Source organism: Pipistrellus kuhlii, unplaced genomic scaffold, assembly GCF_014108245.1.
Source record: "Pipistrellus kuhlii isolate mPipKuh1 unplaced genomic scaffold, mPipKuh1.p scaffold_m20_p_5, whole genome shotgun sequence".
Classification (NCBI taxonomy): domain Eukaryota; kingdom Metazoa; phylum Chordata; class Mammalia; order Chiroptera; family Vespertilionidae; genus Pipistrellus; species Pipistrellus kuhlii.
In genome coordinates, this window is record NW_023425551.1 from 75,570,012 (window position 1) to 75,591,183 (window position 21,172).

Here is a 21,172-nt window from a genome sequence, read left to right on the forward strand (position 1 = left end):
CAATTCACTAACCTTCTCTGTGCCCCTATGTCACTCTGTGCCTCTCTCTGTCATCCCACTGGCAGCACCTGGGAGCTCCTTAGAGATGCAGAATCTCCCCCTCCCCCACTATCCCCAACCTATGGGACCAGAACCTGAATTTTAGCAAGATCCCTAGGTGGGCCTGGCTGGTGTGGCTCAGTGGTTGAGCATTGACCCATGAACCAAGATGTCGTAGGTTCAATTCCCGGTCAGGGCACATGCCCGGATTGCAGCCTTGATTCTCAGTAATGGGTGTACAGGAGGCAGCCCACTGATGTTTCTCTCTCATTAATGTTTCCATCTCTCTATCCCTCTCCCTTTATCACCAAGAAAAAAATCAATAAACATGTACTTTTAAAAAGGTCCTTAGGTGGTTCATGTGCACAGTATAGTTGAGGGGATCTGGTTCAGGTTCCCCTCTCTAATCCTCTGCCATTTCAAGAGCCTCTAGCTGGGGCAGGGCACTCACCAGCAGAGGGCACTGTAGGGAGGGCGTTCTCCTGCACCAGGAGTTGCACCTACACCCAGGTTATCGCCTCTCTGTCCCCTCCCATCCAGACGTAACTGGCAAGTCCCCTGACTTCTCGGATCCTGGGCTACTCCCTGACCTCGGCTGGACTTTGCCAACAGACAGGGACAGGCTCCCACACTCCAAAGGGGGGGGGGGGAGGCGGCGGGGAGGGAGGCCTCTGCTGGGAAGCACTGGGCCACTCCTGCCTGATTCCCCGCCCACCGCACTGGTCTCCTGGCATGGTGACAGGGTCTGGGTGACCTCTCCTTTTCTCAGAGAAGAATCTACTGTTCCCAGATACACTGGCAGCTTCTGGGCGCACCTGCCTGGCAAGGTGAGCACCCCGCTGGGGCAGCTGGGGTTGGGTGGGCATTTAATGGGGCCCCTGAGGGCTCACGGGAGGAGTCAGGCCAACTCAGCCAAGCCTGCAGAGTTGAGACCCGCTGCCGGAGGAGGAGAGGATGGAGGGGCTTGGGAGATGGCCACTGCCCAGTGGGTATGAGGACCACGGGGATGATGCTATGCGCTGTGGACAGGTGTGCTCTGTTGGTGAATGCTGCCCATGACTGAGTTTTGGACCCATCCCCGTTGGAACATTTTATGTCCTTCAGTACTGAGATCTATCAGGGTGGAGCGGGTGTGGTAAGAACCGATGCCGTGCGAGACGGGCTGAGAGTTTCCTCAGAGGAGAGGAGCAAGCTTTGCAGCAGGGGCCCAGATCTTTGCACTGGATGAGTGACTCCCTAGGGACAGGCCACGGTAGCATTCCAAGGATCTTCGTCTTGGGGAACTGGGCCTGGGGCTAGACTCTGGAGGCCAGGGTAATAAGGAGTCAGGCGTGAGGCTGGGAAGCTCCAGGGTACATGGAACTGTGTGCCACGCTGTCCATTCAGGACCCTCCTGGGGCAAGGAGGACGGAGAGAGGGCCGAGGTCTGGAGACAGCTGTCAGCCTGGGAGACGGGGGCTGAGCTGGGGAGGAGTTAGCCCGCTCCTGGCCAGGCAGTGCATGGAATCCATATAGGAAGCCCAAGGGGCCTTGGGGGTCCGTACATACTGCCTGCCCCAGGTGGGGAGGCCAGGCGGGGGCCTCTGCTGCACTGCAGTGGGGTGCAGAGGACATGGACTCTGGTCTTTGGAGGCCCCGGGAAGGTGGTTGCTATAAAACAGGAGAGCCTTGCCGAAACCGGTTTGGCTCAGTGGATAGAGCGTCAGCCTGCAGACTGAAGGGTCCCAGGTTTGATTCGGGTCAAGGGCATGTACCTTGGTTGCGAGCACATCCCCAGTAGGGGACATGCAAGAGGCAGCTGATTGATGACTCTCTCTCATCGATGTTTCTAACTCTCTATCTTTTTCCCTGCCTCTCTGTAAAAAAAATGAATAAAATATATTTAAAAAAGAAAATAAAACAGCAGAGCCTCGCCTTTCTTCCACTCTGGCCGGCCCAGCCCCTGCCACTGGCACCTCGTTGGGCAGGGGTGCGGGTGTGGAACCAAGGATGTGCCTTTAGGTCCTTCTGTTAGCTGTACTTTATTTTCATTTCTTCCTCTTCCAACGTCACCTCTGCTAGAAATGGAAAAGAGGCTGGGGAACCACAAGGGGCGGGAAGAGAGAGGGAGTGTTTCTGGAGGACCTTCTGGGGGAATGAGACTCATTCACTCCTTGGTTAACTCACTGTCCTGTCATCCCCCCCACATCCTCCCTCTTGCCTCCAGTTGTGGCTCAATAATCTCCCATCATCCTCACTACGGGGACAGAAGTTGGCTTCCTCATCTCTGAGACGGAAATAAAAATAACACTGGCTCGTAAGGCTGTGGAAGAGGAGGCCAAGCAGAGCGCGTTAACGCCGTGTGCAGAGCGAAGCCCTTATTGCTGCAGTGATAGTTCAATCACCTCTGATGCAGAGGACCCCAAAGGCAGGGGTGGGGCATCACGGGAAGCTTGCAGCCCAGGCCCCATTACCACCGGCCTGGTACGGCCGGCTCACCCGCTTCACGTGTGTGCCCGGTGAGAGGCCTGCAGCGCTGGCTGCTCAGCTGGGTCCTCAGGCAGAGGGAACCGTGCCCCACCCTCCTGCCCGGTCCACAAGGAGGACCCAGGGAGATCCACCCAGTCCTCAATGCTCAGGATAGAGGAGCTTTGCCTCCAGTCTGGAGAAGGTAGGTAGGAGGCTTATGCTCTCCGGGCGAGGTGGAAGGAAGGAAGAGGTGGGCAGTGAAGGAGCAGAGGCTGGGGCGAGGTGGTTGGTTTGAGTGCAGGGATGGGGAGGAACGGAGGCCAGACCCCAGTGAGTCAACCGAGGAGTGAATGAGTCCCATTCCCCCAGAAGGTACTTGAGAGCTGAATATGATGCCTTCTTTGCCAAGACAGCTTCTCTCAGTGCCTGGTACACAGCTGGCCCTCAGAAATGTTCATCTGAATGGGGAGACCAGCAGAGGGAAATTTTGGAGGCACAGGACTATGGAGGGCCAGTGACAGGGGTTGGAAGGGTAGTTGAGCTGGAAAGGAGGGGTCCAGGTGGGACGAAGAGGCAGGCGGGGAGCACAGGTGAGGGGTGAAAGGCAACAGCATGAGCAAAAGCCAGAGGCGAGAACTGAGAATTAACGAGGTGTGAGGAGTTCAGTCTGGCTGGAATGGAGAGTGTTGGAAATCAAGGAGGAAGAGGGAAAGGAGGATGGGGAGGCATGGCTTCTGGGGGGCCTCGGAATCATGGGTGTCTGTGCAGGAGGTGCTGGAAGGCGGTTCCAGTCCAAGGCCCTGCTGCCAGTGTGGCCTACGGCAGCCTGGCCATCGGGGGTGTAGCCGTGCTGGGCAGCCGGCCGCCTGGTGAGCCCGGGGGCCAGTGCAGGCTCCAGCCCCGCCTCATTCCAGCCTCCCTGGAGGCCCCACCTGTGTTTTTCTTTCTCTTTTTGTTTTCACTTTTCACTTTTGTTACTCCCGAAAGGAAAGATCTTTTGGGTAGGAAGGAGGAGCATAAATAAACAAGCATGTTTGGATAGTCCTTTATCACCTATGAATGCTTTCCACATGAGCTCAGGCCGGCCTGGCAACCACTCTGAGAAGTAATTCCCCCTCCTCTCCCTTCACCCCCCCATCACCCCTCACTTGTAATGGCTTTTAAAAAGACCGCAAAGTTAATATAAAATCCATGCCTGGTGTGAAAAACTCAAATTAAACTAGAAAAAGAGTTTTAAAAAATTGAAAGTCCTGGTTCACACCTTCCACCCCTCAATTTCTCCTCTTTCAGTGACGGCCGGGGAAAGGTTGTGTCCTCCCAGACCTGCACGTCCAAGACAAGAATCACCAGCACTCGACACAGAGCAAGCCCCGACTGTGATGTGCACTGGGCGCAGAGAACACAGACTGATGGGGAAGGAAGGATGTGAACTGTCGCCCTAATCATTTTACATCGATTACCTGCCAACATGATACTATTTTGAATATAGTGGGTAAGATGAGAAATCCATTATTAAAATTAATTTCTCCTGTTTCTTTGTGCTCTCTGACTGTAGCCACTAAAATGTTTAAAATTATATACGTGGCTCACGTTACGTTTTTATTGCACAGCTCTGCTCCAGACCTTCCTCTACAATTCATACTCGGGCTTGGCAAAAGGAGGTGTGCAGCTGTGAGTACGCAAAGGAGTTCATTCTTGTGTTATTTATTCGTTACCGTATTACGCAAACCTGCTTTTGCCCACTCCTGTATACATACTCATAAATACGTATCTACACGTCTATTTAGTTTTGTTATTTATAAGAATGAAATCAGGGGGTGTCTCCTCCCTGGGAATTGCTTTTCTCCACAAAGGTTTTTTCTGTATCAGAACGTGTAGATCAAGGTAGGCATTCTGATAGGTGAGGAAACGAAAGCACATTAAGTAATATGACAAGCGCTCTCAGCCAGGGACCAATGTGCATTTGAGCTCACATACCCTGAAGACCAGCTCTCTCTGCCTCAGGGGAGTTTAGTTTGAAGTGTAGGTCATGAAAAGCTGACGTGGGCTCTTTTAAAAAAATATATTTTATTGATTTTTTACAGAGAGGAAGGGAGAGGGACAGAGGGCTAGAAACATCGATGAGAGAGAAACATTGACCAGCTGCCTCCTGCACACCTCCCACTGGGGATGTGCCCGCAACCAACGTACATGCCCTTGACAGGAATTGAACCTGGGACCTTTAAGTCCGCAGACTGACACTCTATACACTGAGCCAAACCGGTTTCAGCTGCCGTGGGCTCTTAAGTAAGAGAGATGGTGACGTTCTGTTAGAGGAACTGCTGTGACTGAGGGTGTGGGGTGCTGGAATATCACCGCAGGCGTTTGGATGCTGAGTCTTGGCCTCTATGACGTTGCAGAGGGTTAGCCTGGCACTGACTTCTTTAACCCCTGCCCTTGGCCTTGGCTGTTGCAGGGGTGCAGGGGAGCTGGCAGCATCCAGTGACCAGGCAGATGAGCTCCAGTGAGAATTCCTTCCAACCTGCCCCGTTCCTGCTGCTAGTGGGCATTCCGGTGGCAAGTGTCCTCCTTCTGGTCCAGTGCCTGCGATGGCACTGTCCCCGCTGGCTGCGGGCCAGCTGGAAGCCGGACAGGCAAGCGGAGCCAGTGCCCCATCCTACTCCCCTCCCTGAAGATGAGTCCCCACACCAGGGCCCGCCGGCCGCCCTGTCGGAGATGGCCGCCTTCTACCAGGAGCTGCACACGCCCACCCAGGGCCAGACCGTCACGCGGCTGCTGATGCACAAGCTGCTGGTGTTTGCGGCTCGGGAGGTGGATCACCGCGGCGGCTGCCTGATCCTGCGGGACACGGGCATCTCGCTGCTCATCCCGCCAGGTAACAGCGCGGGCTCACTTTGCGGCGTGCAGCTGCTCAGACAGCGGGCTGCACAGGGTCCTTCGTGGAAGGGAGCAGTCAGACACCTTCCTAATTTTGAAAATTGTTTACATTTTTAAAAAATATACGTTTTTATTGATATCAGAGAGGGAGAGAGAGATAGAAACATCAATGATGAGAGAGAGCCGGGACCGGTTTGGCTCAATGGATAGAGCGTCGGCTTGGGGACTGAAGGGTCCCGGGTTCGATTCCGGTCAAAGGGCATGTACCTTGGTTGCGGGCACATCCCCAGTAGGGGGTGTGCAAGAGGCAGCTGATCGATGACTCTCTCTCATCGATGTTTCTAACTCTCTATATCTGTCCCTTCCTCTCTGTACAAAATCAATAAAATATATTTAAAAAAAATGATGAGAGAGAATCATTGATTGGCTGCCTCCTACACACCCTCCAACGGTAAGGTGACCAGATGTCCCAATTTTGGTGGGACAGTCCTGATTTTTAACAATTTGTTCTGCGACCCAATGTGTTTTTAAAAAGTCCCGATTTTTGGAATGATTCTTTCCAAAAATCGGGACTTTTTAAAAATGCCGCGGGATGTGGGGAAAATTGTTAAAAATCGGGACTGTCCCGCCAAAAGCGGGACGTCTGGTCACCTTACCCAATGGGGATCGAGCCCACAACCTGGACATGTGTCCTGACCAGGAATTGAACTGTGCATAGTTAGATGCTCAACCACAGAGCCACGCTGAAAATTGTCCACATTTGAGTATGAGTTTATTGACCTCAAAGACAACTTCCCAGCAGGCGGGGTTAAGGTCCCTCCAATAAAGGAAAGGGGAAGTGGGGGAGGAGCTCTTTGTGCACATTCACTCAGGCCCTGCATGGGCCAGGGCCACCCTGCTCTGAGGGTGACTGGCCCAGGGTTACACCACATGTCAGCTCAGTTGTCTTGCTCTCCATCCGTACTGCCTTCCCTGTGGGCACCTGGACTCCTGCCCCACCTCCCCTCCCAGGCTGGCCTGGCCTCCCCTGGGGCAGGGTGTGTCTGCTTGTCTGGCCCATCCCAGCTCTCCGTCTCCCCAGGCGCTGTGGCCTTGGGCCGCCAGGAGCGGGTGTCACTGGTCCTGGTGTGGGACCTGTCGGATGGCCCGTCATTGTCCCGAGCCCAGGGGCTGGTGAGCCCTGTGGTGGCATGCGGACCCCATGGGGCCTCCTTCCTGAAGCCCTGCACCCTCACCTTCAAGCACTGCGCCCAGGTGCCCAGCCACGCCCACGCCTACAGCAGCAACACCAACCTGCTCGACGCTAAAGACTGGAAGCCCCTCGGGAAGCAGGGCGTCCACACCTCCCTGGACGAGTGCCGCATCCAGCTCTCCCACTTCAGGTGGGCACAGGCCCCTGGGCCCCCCTCTCTGCCCCCCCTTTTCTGCCTGCCCCATCCTCATCTCTGCATGGATCTGCTCCTTTATCAGTTCCAGTGGCCTGCAAACCCCTTATTTCCCCGTGTCCCTTCTTGGTTCCTCTGTCCTAATGTCTAGGACAGTTCGTGTCACTCCAACCCTGTCCAGGACTGTACATCCCCTCTGGTCTCTGCCTGTTTAGGAGGCCTGGCTTCCCCCCACCCTCTTTCTGGAGGGGCCCTGTTCTGTCCCCACCTTTGCCTCTCTAAGATTGTCTATGTCTGTGCCCGTGTTTAGGGCTGTCCCCCAACTGCCTAGGCAAGTTTGTCCCTTCTAATGCCCTAAGCACCATCCCATCTCTTGTCTGTCCTAAGTTCTGTCTTTCTTTTGGTTAATCCTCACCCGAGGTTTTCTATTGAATTTTTATTTATTTATTTATTTGTTTGTTTATTTGTTTATTTTGAAGAGTGGAAGGGAGAGGGAGAGACAGAGAGAGAAAAACATCTGTGAGAGAGAGATACATCTATTGGTTGCCTCCTGCATGTGCTCCAACCAGGGCCAGGGACCTAGCCTGCAACCGAGGCACATGCCTTTGATGGGAATCGAACCCAGGATCATTCAGTCAGCAGGCTAATTCTCTAACCATGGAGCACCCAGCTAGGGCAGCTCTGTCTTTCTAGAATCTTAGGCCCTTCTTCCTCTCATTCTCCTTGCCACCATTAACCAGAGTGGGACCAGCCATCTGTGGACCCTTCCAAAGCATGGCGGCCCTGAGCCAGCTGCCCCCTGTTCTATGCCGAGATATTTTCTGGCTCTTCTCCACACTGTGATGGTCACTGCACGTGCCTCACTTTTCCTCCTCCCACCAACTCTGCCTGCTCACATCCTCTCTATGCACACCCTGGTCTGCTCTCTTGGTTCTGTGGAGGCCCCCAAGGAGGCCTCTGGCACAGGAGCTGGGTGGCTAGTGTGCTGGCATCCCAGAATCCCCTACACCAGGCCCTGCACCGTCTCGCTCTATTCCACAGCCTCTACACGTGTGTGCTGGAGGCACCCACTGTCCAGGAAGCTCGCAAATGGCTGCAGCTGGCAGTGTTCTGCTCGCCGCTGGCGCCGGGACAGACCCACCTGCAGCTGCGCGTCTACTTCCTCAACAACACGCCCTGTGCCCTGCAGTGGGCCCTGACCAATGAGCAGCCCCACGGCGGGCGCCTGCGCGGGCCCTGCCAGCTCTTTGACTTCACCGGGGCCCGCGGGGACCAGTGCCTCAAGCTCAAGTACATCTCTGAGGGTGAGCGAGGCCTGGACAGGGCAGGAGGGAGCACCACCGAGCGAGGGGTCTGGGCCTCCCCTGGGGTGGAAATAGGGGGGGGGGGCCCTCAGGCTCCTTTCAGAGACTCTTGGGCAGGCTCCAGAGGGGCCTTCTGGTCTCTGCTGATAACTTGAGGGGTTCCCAGGTTCTGCCCGCTTCCTTTGTCTGTGGCTCACTCAGCCCTCGTCCCTCCATGGGAGGACAGGGTGAGGCAGGGTGGGAGGAGGGAAGGAGAGGCCTGGCACCCCCAATGGGGAGGCTTTCATTGTTCCACCTGGATGGAGTGGTGTGGAGGGGGGGTCCCCATCTTCTCTGCTTGGGTCTCTTTCCTGGGTGGCATGGGCTCTGGGAATTGCCTCTGGGACCTAGGGCATTTGTATGGGCAAAGATGCATGACTGCTTCGGGGGGTCGTGGATGAGAGGGTGGGGGGTTATAAGAGTGAGGGATCTGTGAGCTGTGTGTGGTGGTCGAAGGAAGACCACTCACAGGGTCCCCTGCCCAGGCTCCGAAACTCCCACTCATTTGGTTTTGCTGCTCCTGGTCCCTCCCCACCGCACCCTGCATGGCACCTGCCACAATGTACGGTTTCCGTAAACACTGTGGGAGGCCCTGCTCTCTGAGGCCTCCGCTCTCGGTCCTCTCCCCAGGTTGGGAGAACGTGGATGACAGCAGTTGCCAAGTGGTTCCCCATCTCCACATCTGGCACGGGAAGTGCCCCTTCCGCTCCTTCTGCTTCCGGAGGAAAGCAGGTAGTCAGGCGCCGGTCCACTTCCTGTCCTCCCTCTTTCCTCTACTCCCCTCCCCTCCCCACGGGTCACTCTGGAGCTCAGCCGTTCTGCATCCGGCCACGCTCCTGGAATGCTCAAGGCGAGGAGCCACCCACTCTTTGCAGAGGGAAACCTGGAGGGTCCTGCCCAGCTTCTGATTTCCAAAGCCTCATTGTCCTTCAGGTTTCCTGCTCTTTCATGTCGGGCTGTTTCCTCTCTCACCTGCCCTATCTGCTCCCTTTTGTAGCCAATGAGAACGAGGACTGCTCAGCACTAGCCAATGAGATCATCGTCACCATGCACACCTTCCAGGATGTGAGTGGCAGCTGAGGGCAGGGGCAGGGGCAGGGCCTGGGAGGAGTGCTGGGCAAAGTGGGAGAGGGGTCTGGTGCCCAGTACCTATGGCCCTGATCAAGCAGGTAAGATGGCACCTGGCCTCTGAGTTACCCTTCGTCCCGGGCTCTCTCTTGTCTGTTCATGGACGAATCTAGTAAGAGAGTAAAAAGACCAAACCTTCTCTCAGCCCAGGGGCACGTGGGCGTCAAAGAGAAGTGGTTTCTTTCCAGGCTGATGGTCTCCACCCGAGAGATGGTGCTGAGCCTCTCCAGCGTGGAGCGTGGCCAGCAGGGGTTCATCAGTGCGTGGGATGGGAGCGACATATCCCATTCTCTCAAGGAAAGGTGTGAAGAAGGCAGGGTTGAGAGTCTTGGGGGAGCCATGGTGGCTTCTTAGTGGAGAGCAGGCAGATGCCCCTCAGGGATGTGAGTGGGGAAGGAATGGAGGGAAGGGGACACGTACGGCTGAGCTCAGCGTCTTTATTTCTGGATGAACATGCCCAGGACTTCTAGTGTCTTAGGGCGCACCTGTTTGACCCTCAAGTCCCAGGTCCCAAAGAGTTCAGCAGGCAAACTGAGGGCTGAAGGTTCTGAGATCAGGGAAGCAGTGGATCCGGGCCCTGGGTGGGGGAGGGCAGCACCTCCTGGAAATGTGCTCTGCGTGTCAGGCTGGAGGACGACGTGAGAAACGGAGGTCAGTTCCCCAGCTTCTTGTCCTAAGTGTGTTTCTGGCCCCTCTGCTGGCGCAGGGCTTGGAGACCAAGTACATGGAAATCCTCAGGTTTCAGGCCTCAGAGGAAGAAGCCTGGGCAGCGCCGCCCCCTGTCGCCCAGCCACCCCCATGCAATAGGTGAGGTGGGGCTGCGTGGGTGGTTGCCTGGGGGATGTTTGGGATTCACCCCAGTGCCTCTAGATGAGGACAGCATTTGGGGTGTGTACAACCAGACTGGTCTCTGGTCCTCCCCTCTGAGAGTACCATCTCCCCCCACCTGGCCTCAGGCTGCCCCCCGAGCTCTTTAAGCAGCTGCAGATGTTGCTGGAGCCGAACAGCATCACAGGCAATGACTGGCGGAGACTGGCCTCCCACCTGGGGCTCTGCGGCATGAAGATCCGGTAAGAGGGATGAGATCTGCCCAGGGGAGGCGGGGGGTGGGGTGGTGGTGGTGGTGGTGGTTTTGACCACAGATAAGAGAGATAATGGCTACTCCCACCCTATCGCCCATAAAAGGGGCAGCTCTTTCTAGTTACCACGGTATTGTCAGTACCTAGAATGATGCCTGGCTCCAAGTAGTTCCTCCATCAATGTTAAAAAAGAAGCCAACTAACATGTAAATTACACATTGAGTGCTTGACATCCTGTGCCCCGAGGGGCAGGCTATAAGGTCATGTGTGTGAAGCATGTACTGAGCGCCTAGCATGTGTTAATGAGTGTTGGCAGTCATGGAGGCCATGCTGGCATGGTCCCTGTCCAGAGAAACCAATGGGAGGACCAGGCTGAGCTAAGCCTCAGAGCCCAGACTCTGAAGGCAGTGCTCAGGGAAGATTTCCTTCGCCCGGGAGATGGGCTTGGAGCGGGGCCCAGCTGAACACAGGGTGGCTTTGTAAATCACCCATTCAGTAAACATTCGCCCAGTGCCTATTATGTCCTGGGAAACTGTGCTCAGCTTTGGGACACAAGATGAAGGGTCCCAGCACCCAGGAGCTCAGTCTAATAGGGTTACAAAGAGCTTAACAGAATAAAGGCAAGAATTCCTTGTTCCTTAATGCATGCGCCCTATATTTCAGAGCGAGTTGAAAACAGAGGCACCAGATAGCTAAAGCAGGAATAATAACGACTTGTGAAAGTTATGATCAGAAGTCTGAACTGTGGGGTGCAGAATGGTCTCCTTGCTCACAGCTTCTGGGAGGAGGGAAGGGGGACCCGCCATGCTGTTTGGCGGGAGCAGCAAGGGGTGTGGGTGTGCTGTGTGCACAGTGGTAAGTGGATAGCCTGAAGAAGGAAGGCTCAGGATGGGGGCAGGAAGGAAAGTTCTGAAAACAACAACAACAACAAAACAACCAAACAAACCAAAACACAAATCAATAAACAACAACAAAAACAACCCCCCAAAATAAAAAAAAACCCAAAAAACCAAAAACCAAAAAAACTACACACACACACACACACACACACACACACACACACACAACAAAACAGGGCCAGGCAGAGAGTCAGGGACGTGGGCTGGGTTCACAGGCAGAAGAGATGCTGGAAGGTTTCTGAGCAGGAACAACTGTTTCCCCAGTGGAAGGCAGGATGTTGTGACCTGGACAGAGAAGGGAAGGGGGATAGTGTGTTGGAGGTGGGGAACGGGAAAGGGTGTAGAGGGGACAATAATCACCTTAGAGGTAATCTCATCCAAGCCCTGGGTGTCAGGAGAGAAACTGAGGCTTAGAGAGGAGTGACTTTTGAGCCAGAGCAAGCTCAGATTTCCAAGTCTTGGGCTTCCTTCCCACCGCCTTGAAGGTAGGCAGGAGCAGGATGAGAACCAGAGCTGGGGAGGGTATGGCTCTCACCGAGCACCCCTCCTTCTCCTCCTTTCCTCTCTATGTCTGCGGGCCAGCTTCCTGTCCTGCCAGAGCAGCCCTGCTGCGGCCATCCTGGAGCTGTTCGAGGAGCAGAACGGCAGCCTGCAGGAGCTGCATTACCTCATGACCCTCATGGAGCGGCTGGACTGTGCCTCTGCCATCCAGAGCTACATGGGCAGCCTGGCCCCCATCCGCATGGGCACCTGGGAGAACCAGGGCCTGGAGCTGGAGCTGGATGTGAAGCTCTGAGTCCACCCTGGAGTGGGGCAGGGTGGGGCACGGTCTGCAGTGCGGTTTGCCTGGATACCTAGGAGGAACATAGGTTTCTGGTTGTGCCCACCGACCTCATCAGAACCCTCAGACCATGTCTCAGGCCACTGTGAGGCTGGGCTGCCATTGCCAGCCTGCCTGGGATCAGGACTATCTTGTGACTGGCTTTGTTCTGCCTGCAGATCCCCTCCTGGACGGCAGGGGGCGCAGGAGCCCAGGAGATGGACTCGCATGTTAGGCCTCTGAGAAGCTATTTCATAGACCAAAAAGACTGTTAGGTTGCGGTACTGGCACATCTTGGGGACTGGTCAGTCCACAGTATTCACTGAGCACTTGGTGGTACCCAGCATTGGAATGGGCATCATGCGGAATCCTAGAACATATGGGGGAATTTGGAGTCTTGACAAGCATACAGTTCTCATGTGGAAGTCAAGATTACTCATATGAGCGGAGGGCAAACTCTAAAACAGTGGGTAAGGGTGGGCAAATGTAGGTCTATAGTTGTGAGCATGGGAAACAGAGTTTATTCTTGTATTATTTATTAATTATTGTATTATTTTCCATACGAACAACTGTAAACCAACTTCCACCCACCCTGTATCTCCTGTGGTTAGGGATGTGAGTGTGGTGTGAACTGTATGCTTCAGGAGTGGAAAAGAGAGGGAGCTGAGCATGGGCTGGCGCAGCGAGGATGCTGCAGAGAGACTTGAACGTGCAGAGTGGTTGGGACATGTTTAGGTAGGGGTAGGGGAAGGGGTAGGGGTGGGGAATGACTGGAGAGGAGGAGCCAGGAGTGAGTGTGGAGTGCTGAGGCATTAAGCAGCCTGGCATAATTGGTGGGAGGTGAGGGTCCATAGGAGTTCAAGGCCAGATCTACAAGTGGGCAAGTCCTACCTGGCTGTCTATCTGTCTCCTTCGCCTTCCTTTGTCTCCTTATACGTACCTTATCTCTCTCTGTCTGTTATAAAACATCAAAACTGAACAGAAACTTCAAGATTATCATTCTTGCCCAACCTTTTTATCTCTTTATTTTGAACTGTGTAGCTTTAAGTGACTTCATTTTGCGGTCACTATCCATCCCTGAATCTGGCTCTCTGCTATTCTTTGCATTAACATCTTTTTGTCTCTACTTCATTGCTGTGCCTGCCTTTATTTCTTTCTCTGAAACCCTCAGTCATTCCCCTCAGGCAAGTGTCTCTAAACCAGTGTTATATCATATATCAAAGGTGATTGAAAGACACTGGGCTATGCTAGGAATGGATGAGTGGGGATTTTATCTCATGAGTCAAGATGCAGTTTAGGGTCAGGAAATAAAGGATAGGGATTAAAGAACACCCCTGCCAGTCCAACAAATGCTTATTCAGCACCTACTATGTGTTCAAGATTTTAACAGCTGGGTTCTGAAAAGAGAACAAAGGGTTTGACTCTGGCAATGCTTTTGATTGCAAACAGGTGTTAATTTTTTAAGGGCAGGCGAACAATCTCTCTGGCAACACGAAACAGTTTGCTTCTATATTTAATTAAAAAACGTTGAGCCTTTTTCCACGATGAACAATGTTGTATAATAAAATATGAAAATTGCCTTTCTTTGTTACTAACTGTATTTTGCTCAGATTGGTACATTTGGTTGTGGGTATGCATGGTTCTCATTGGTAAACTTATACCAATGGGGGCAGGTTAGAGGAAGCATTTTGTAGATGGTGTGCTTCTAGTGTGAAAATTGTCTGGGTCCAGCATGGTAGATCAGGCCCTTTTTGTTAGAAGCAAGTGGGGCCCTTCTACCATCTCCCTCTTCCCTTCGCCCCACCCATCCTCTCCCACCCTCCTCATTCGGCATCCCACCCCACTGGGAGCCACTATTCCAGCTCAATGCCTTGGCCTCCTTCCCTTGTACCTGGCTTGGGATCCATCTAATAAGAACATTTTCCTCTGGAACCCCAGTACAATTCTCCCCCTGCCCCTTTTCTCCCATCATCTCTTCTTTGCTTTCCATGCCAGCCAAAAAGCATCTTTATTTTGTGTTCCTCTGTACCCTGGAACAGATCATTTGAAGAGTTCCAAGCCGCCTGGAAATGTGAATAGAGGCGGTGAGGGTTTCTGTGACAGGGTTAGTGCCTTCTGGCTCCTCCCTGATCTGGTAGTCAGAATGGACCCAAAGGAGGCTTGGGCATCTTGGAGTAGGTGGCAGGCTGCCTGATCCCTATAGTGTGGATCCTGCCTTTCCCAAGTCAAACCTAATTGGCATGTATTTGCTGACTTCCAAAGCTGAGACGTTCTGGGAGCGTATGGAGACAGCATCAGCCCTGGCTGGAGCCCTCATTAGAAAAGCTCTCATCCCTCTGGCCTCAGTCTATTTACCCTTAGAATGGAGCAACTACGTCCCAGGCTCTCTAGGTGTCTTCTCTTGATTCCATGATGGTGACCTAAGCGACATACCCTTGGGGATTTTCTTTGTGTATTGCCTTTATTTATTTTATATTAGTTATTTTTTAATCCTCAACCGAATATACTTTTCCATTGATTTTTAGGGAGAGTGGAAGAGAGAGAGAAAGCAGAGAGAAACATGGATGTGAGAGAAACGATTGCCTCCTGCACACACCCAGACTAGAGCCCAGGCCGGGGAGGAGTCTGCAACTGAGGTATATGTCCTTGACAGGAATTGAACCCGGGACCTTAGGTACCCCGACTGATGCTCTATCTACTGAGCCAAGCTGGCTAGGGCTGTGTATTGGCTTTAAATAGAACCATTGGTCACTGCCTGTTACCTTACTGCCAGCCTTTCACTGGTAAGTTATCTGTCTGGTCCCTAATAACACTAAATTTGTGCCTTCTGCTTTTAAGCATGCTGTGGAAGCCCGTGCGTGCCTCAGTGTCTTCCAGTTAGGGTTAGAGCTGGGAGGGGATGTGCAGGAGAGGTCAGGTCTCGATCTGCAGGGTTAGATTCAGGGGTGGGAATACCCAGCCCACTTAAGGCCTATGAAATCATGTGGTCTGACCCTGCCAAGGCATTAGGGGTGAGTTAATTAAATGTTTGACCAAATATAGCAGGCTAACTTTTAAGTTGATAATTTTTATGGCCCGTGAGTGATGTTATAAATATCCAAACAGCCCCTGGCAAAGAGATTCCCCCCCCCGCCCCCCCCCGGGAGGCTCCGTGTTCAGGGAAACATGTCCTCAGCACCCCGTCTGCCTGCTGAGTGACATGCATGCCAGTGTCCAGATCCATGCTGTCCAACAGAAATAGAATAAAGCCATATATTTAATTCTATATTTTCTAGCAGTCACATCAAAGAGTGTAAAGGGAAACAGGTAAAGTCAGTTTTGTTTTTTTTACAAATCATTCATGTTTATTTTTTTTTTGTGAAGTCAGTTTTAATAATGTATTTTATTTAATCTAATATATCCAGAATATTATAATTCCTACATGTAATCAATATAAAATTATTAGTGGCATATTTTAAATTATTTTCTTCATAAAGTATTTGGGAATTGTGTGTATTTTACAATTACGGCACATCTCAATTTATATTGAAAATGTGCTAAATTTATATTGGAAATATTTGATCTGTATTTAGCTTTCATAAAATTTATAGCGGAAAAAGTACATTTACATACAGAAGTTATGCTAAAAGTGTTTCAAAAATAAAATTAGGTATACACTTAAAAATTTCAACCAGTTGAAATAAAATAAAAGTGCTTCAATTGTACTAGCTACTTTCCATTGCTCAGCAGCTCTATGGCTAGTGGGTACTGTGATGGACAGTGCAGGTGTGGATTATGGATCCCACTGGGCATAATTTATGGTGTGCTTGACCATTCATTCATTCATCCATCCAATACTTGCTGGCTACCCACCCTGCACAAAGTGTGGGTGATAAAAGTTCAATGAAGAAAAGCACCCCTGTTCTATAGGAGCTCCTGGAATGGTGGCAGTCAGAGAGAAGGACACCTTTCCTCCATCCCTCTCCACACCTGACTCAAGGAGGACATGGAGGAGGTCCAGGCAGACCCTCTCTGCTGCAGGAATGGCTCCCACTGCAGTGGGATGGAGAGACCAAGGACTGGGTCAGGTGTTCCTGCTTTACCCAGCACATCAGGTGGGTTCTTGGTTGCTGACAACACAATTCGCTCTTCCTGGCTAAGGCAGTTGGCAGACTTTACTCTGAAGGACGAATATTAATTCGGAAGGCTGAGAAATAAAACTGAGGTAAAGTTTCTAGTGATGATGCCCTAAACTGTACAACTAGCTCACAGGGAAGAAACTGGTGTTTCTATGGCTGCCACTTCCAAGTTGGGAACCAGACCTCACCACCACCTCTGAAAGCGAAGGTCTCTGCTGCCATCCATGTCAACCAACATGGGGACTCCAAGCACTGTACTGCCTACTTCATCACCCTATTTATTTCTGAATCCATCTCAAGTATGGGCATCAGATTGTCAGCTCCCTGATTGCATGCCAAATCCTAGCTGCAAAGGAGTCTGGAAATTTGAATTCTGACTTTAATATTGGGGAGGTAGGATTCATTATATGCAAATATTCCCAAATATGGAAACATATTCGAAACTTGATGAACAGCCACGAATATGACAGATTTCTACCACAGCCCGGGTGTAGTTAATGCTGCGGCCCCACGCAGCAAAGTCTCTTAGCAAAAAGAGCCATGACATCAGCAGGTGTTAGTGTTATTCCATGACCTTCAGAGTCATCTCAATAAAGCATGCCTGCATAGATCCCTCAGGACATCCCTTTGATCCCTGTACAATCCAGCAGGATCAGTGCAGTGAAAGCTCACCAACAGCAGTGAACTGATTTGATCATTGCCTTCTCCAGCCCCACATGCCTTCCTGTACTGCAGAGGCTGAAAACCCACATTCACAGGCTCCTGGGGATCTAGATTTATTTAGGTTCTGCTGAGCTGGACTCATGTAGGACCTTGATTTGACATTACATAGTGTGTGGGGTTGAGCAGGGCATGAGACTGGTGCTTGCTTCGAGGAGCTGAAGTCCAGGAGCTAGCAGCTGTGGCATTATCTTCCAGAGGTGGCAGCTTCCTCAGTGCCCTGTTTCTGTGGTTTGGTTTGGGGAAGTTTTGCTTAGAGTCTGTTCCTTCAGCTTTTCCAAGTATCCATGAACTATCTACATTCCATAATATAGTGTTTTGTGATTAAACTAGCTAGAGGGGGTGTTCTATAATGTACAATGAAGATCCCTAACCAATATGCTCAGGATTCTTGAATTCTTTCTTTGAAAAGACTGTCTCTTATTCTATGTTTATACTCTTCCTTTTTTTTATTGATTTTTTTACAGAGAGGAAGGGAGAGAGATAGAGAGTTAGAAACATCGATGAGAGAGAGTCATCGATCAGCTGCCTCTTGCACACCCAGGGGATGTGCCCGCAAGCAAGGTACATGCCCTTGACCGGAATCGAACCCAGGACCCTTCAGTCCGCAGGCTGATGCTCTATCCACTGAGCCAAACCGGTTTCGGCTACTCTTCCTTCTTTGTTGGTGTAAAAGGGTCTATTATCTTATGAACATACTAGAGGCCCAGTGCACAAAATTCATGTGTGTGTTGGGGTACCCTCAGCCCAGCCACACCCTCTTATAATCTGGAACCAGCTGTTCACCTGCCTGCCTGCCTCATTGCCTCTAGCTGAGCCCCTGCTGGCCTGTTCACCCCTTACTGCCCCCCGGCTGCCTGGTCATCCCTTACTGCCCCCCCAGCCTGGTCACCCCCAACTGTTCCCCCTTTCCCACCTTCCTGGTTACCCCCAACTGCCCCTTCCTGTGGTCCTGGTCGCTCCATACAGCCTGCTGCTTGGTCGTTTGGTTGCCCCTCCCTAATCCTTCTGCTGGCCTCATCACCCCACAAAGCCTGTTTGGTCATCCATTCAATTTCTATGGTCGCTTAGGCATCTATCTATCTATCTATCTATCTATCTATCTATCTATCTATCTATATCTATATCTATATCTATATCTATATCTATCTATATCTAGAGATGACAGTTTTATTAAAATGTTTTTTATGGGATAAAATAAAAAGTTAGTAATCCCGTGTTGACTTTCTCCTTCCCAAATTCAAAACCACAATCAATGATTGGTCTTTAAAATATAAAAACCTGAGAATATTCTTTATGAGATCTGCTTTCCTTACTCATCTTTTATAAAGCCTTACACAAGTAAGTTTATTCATCTACTCAGCATATATTTGAATATTATGTGCTTAGAATCATGTTGTCCCCTCATTTATTTTCTTATCTTTAAATAATCTTTCTCATGCTGTCTTAATTCTAGCCTATACTGGTTTCTTGTTGGTGGGGATGTTATGGCTCCTGGCCAACAGAAAGCTAGCATCAATACTAGCTGGTTAATGTCATAAAGACATTAGCCCAAGGATAGGAATATGCTTTATATTAGCTAGCAGCCTTCAGGTAGGTATAGATTTGTTTTTCAAATAAACTAGGAAAGATGCAATGAAAAAATTAAGAATAATATTTAGGAAATGCTGAAGTGGGTGAAGATGGGATTTTAGAAAACTTCTTTAGTGGGGTAGAGAAGAGATGGGATGGGGAAGGACCTAACATCTGATCTGAGGAGGAGCTGGCTGCACTGTCCTGGGAATCCCAGAAAAACACAAGAAGCATGTGTGACAGTGGCATTAGTCATCTCAGAGATCTATCAGGAAAACCTTCACATCTGTTTATTTCATTGTGTATCTACCCATGGCTTCCCCAAAGTTGGGCTTCTTGAGTTGGGCTGCAGAGTCCACCCATGGCTAGATGGCAGAAGTGGATCACTTTCAGTGCACATGGTCTGAGCTCTTGGGAAACCCCCATTTCTGGAAACTCTCCTTCTTTGTGTGTCTGTGCTGTTCTGTTTGCCCATGACTCCCTTCTTTCTGGGACAAGCTGGTCAGATGTGACTCTGATACATTTCCCCATGGGAGCAGAGCAGGTGACTCTCTTACTTCAGCCTTTGTCTATGTCTCTTAATGAACTCCTTTTAGTTTATTTGATTTCATCAAAGCAGAATGTTATTATTATACATTCCCTTGAGGTCCAGTCTTGGAAGCCTGATTATATGGGATAATGTAAGGACTCTGAAGTTCCACAGACTAGAATTTCTCTTTTTATTAAGACCTGGGCAAGTTACTTAACGTGTGTGAGGTTCCATCTCCCTGTCTGGGTGATGGGGATAATAACACCCTCCTTGACAGACTGTTGTGAGGGTAAATGAGACCATGAAAGTAAGACACTCAGCCCATTGCCTGCAGTTGTCTGGTTCAATAGCATTTGAGGTATTTCTCTTTCTAACATATGCAGTGATCCCTGGCTTGGACATGTATTGATTTTGGCTGTAGAACATCCCATCCCTCTCTCCAATATCACCCTAATTTCCTTTCAGGAATCATCTTTCTTCACTGGAAGTAGTCTTTCTTTCCTTCCATGTCATTGTCACTCCAGACACCGAATCCTGGGATAGTATATTGAGGATTTGCTATGATGTTTATAATTCATAATTTAAAATATGAACATGCAATATGAAGGGATTAGGAAAAGGGGCCTTTGAGGAATTAGGCCGTGAGGGTGGAACTCTCATAAATGGGAGTAGGGCCCTTCTGAGAAGAGACATCAGGGGTCTTAGCTTCCCCCCTCCCTGTTCTGCTCTCTGCATGTGAGGATGTAAGAAGACGCTCATATGAAACCTGGAAGAGAGCTCTCACCTGACACCAGATTGCTTGCACCTTGATCTTGGGCTTCCCAGAGAACTGTAAGAATTCAATGCTCCTGGCCTCCCAGTCTATGGTATTCTGTTATTGCAGCCTGAGCTGACTAACAGGGTGTGTGGAATGGTTGTGGCTCTTCAGAGCCATCAAGGTGTGACTACCTGGGTATGCCTCTCTCTGTTGCCCAGGTTGCCAGGACCCCTCCCAGAAACTTCCCTTTGGCATATATTGCTGGAATTGGTTTCTCTTGGAACCAAGATCCCAGTATAATACCCCTTAACCTTATACTCAAGCTATGAAATAGCCTAGACTCTGCATTAGTTCTCTGTCACTGTATAACAAATTACCCACAAATTTAGTGGCTTAAAACAATAATCATCATTTATTAGCTCTCACAGTTTTTATGGGTCAAGGGAAGGTTTGGCTGGTGCTGGATGATCCACATCCACAGGGACCCATTCACAAGGCTGGGAGGTTGGGGCAGGTTGTTGGGCAGGGGTCTCAGTTCCTCGGCACATGGGGCTCTTGTACAACTTCCTGAGGACCTTTACAGCATGGTGGCTATGTTGTTGACTCCCGATGTTCTGATGAGGTGGTCATGGGTAAAAACAATTGTGACCTCTGGGGCTTGGAACTGTTCTGTGCCAGGCAAGTCAACAACATTCTTCCTCTGAAAGTGTTTCTACACAGAGGAGGCTTATTTTAATCTTGGTTAATCCGAACTGTTTTGTTCTCCAGCTGCCTAAAGCAGGATCCTCTTAGCAAATCTTGGAGCAGTGCTGTGTAGCCTTTTTCAGGAGGCTTTGAAAGTTTGCAGTACTCCTGGGCAATCATTTCTCAGCGAATCTTCAGGACAACCCTATGGGGCAAGCAGGGCCGGATGTAGGGACCCCCACTTCACAAATGAGACAAACCTATGACTCACAGGTGTTGGTTAGTCATAGAGGTTAAGGGCACAGGGTCAGAAAAGAGATAGGCCTGCATTTCAAATCTGAGCCTGTCTATGACCTTAAGTGAATTGCTTAATATATCTGTCTGCCTCCATTTCTGTGTCTGTAAAATGGGGCTAACAATGGTGCCACAACAATGGTGTCAGTCTTCAGGTTGTCAGGGTTAAATGAGACAGCATATATAAAACACTTAACGTAGTGTCTGGCACTTACTATGCTTTCAGCAGATGTGAGGTGTTGTCATGAATATTAGCTCAGACTGGACCAGATTTTGTATTTTGGTAACTTTCAACAATAGGTTGGTTTGTTCTCATTGGTGAACATACCCTTTGATGCTTAGAAATAAGAAAAGACAATCAGCTCCCCTTCTTCTCATCTCACCCACCTCCTCATGGCCCTTCCTTCCCTCCCCTTCCCCCTCAGTTGTCTTTTATACTATCCCAATTTTGAAGAATGAGGGGTTGTAAAAATTTATAGG

General features: G+C 50.7%; 1 protein-coding gene across 3 annotated transcripts; it reads left to right on the top strand.

The window, feature by feature from the left end:
- The first annotated feature begins 747 nt into the window (after positions 1 to 747).
- UNC5CL (unc-5 family C-terminal like) lies at positions 748 to 13,598 on the top strand. Of its 3 annotated transcripts, XM_036413751.2 has the most exons (11): positions 748 to 866; positions 3,778 to 3,979; positions 4,098 to 4,158; positions 4,943 to 5,362; positions 6,446 to 6,746; positions 7,791 to 8,053; positions 8,723 to 8,824; positions 9,090 to 9,157; positions 9,927 to 10,027; positions 10,177 to 10,290; positions 11,781 to 13,598. In XM_036413751.2, exons 4-11 carry the CDS (start codon positions 4,981 to 4,983, stop codon positions 11,992 to 11,994), a joined length of 1,545 nt encoding a protein of 514 aa, XP_036269644.1. In that variant the 5' UTR covers positions 748 to 866; positions 3,778 to 3,979; positions 4,098 to 4,158; positions 4,943 to 4,980; the 3' UTR covers positions 11,995 to 13,598. The 3 variants fall into 3 exon arrangements, with proteins under 3 accessions (XP_036269644.1, XP_036269646.1, XP_036269645.1); XM_036413753.2 differs by lacking the exon at positions 8,723 to 8,824; XM_036413752.2 differs by lacking the exon at positions 4,098 to 4,158.
- The last annotated feature ends 7,574 nt before the right edge of the window (positions 13,599 to 21,172 follow it).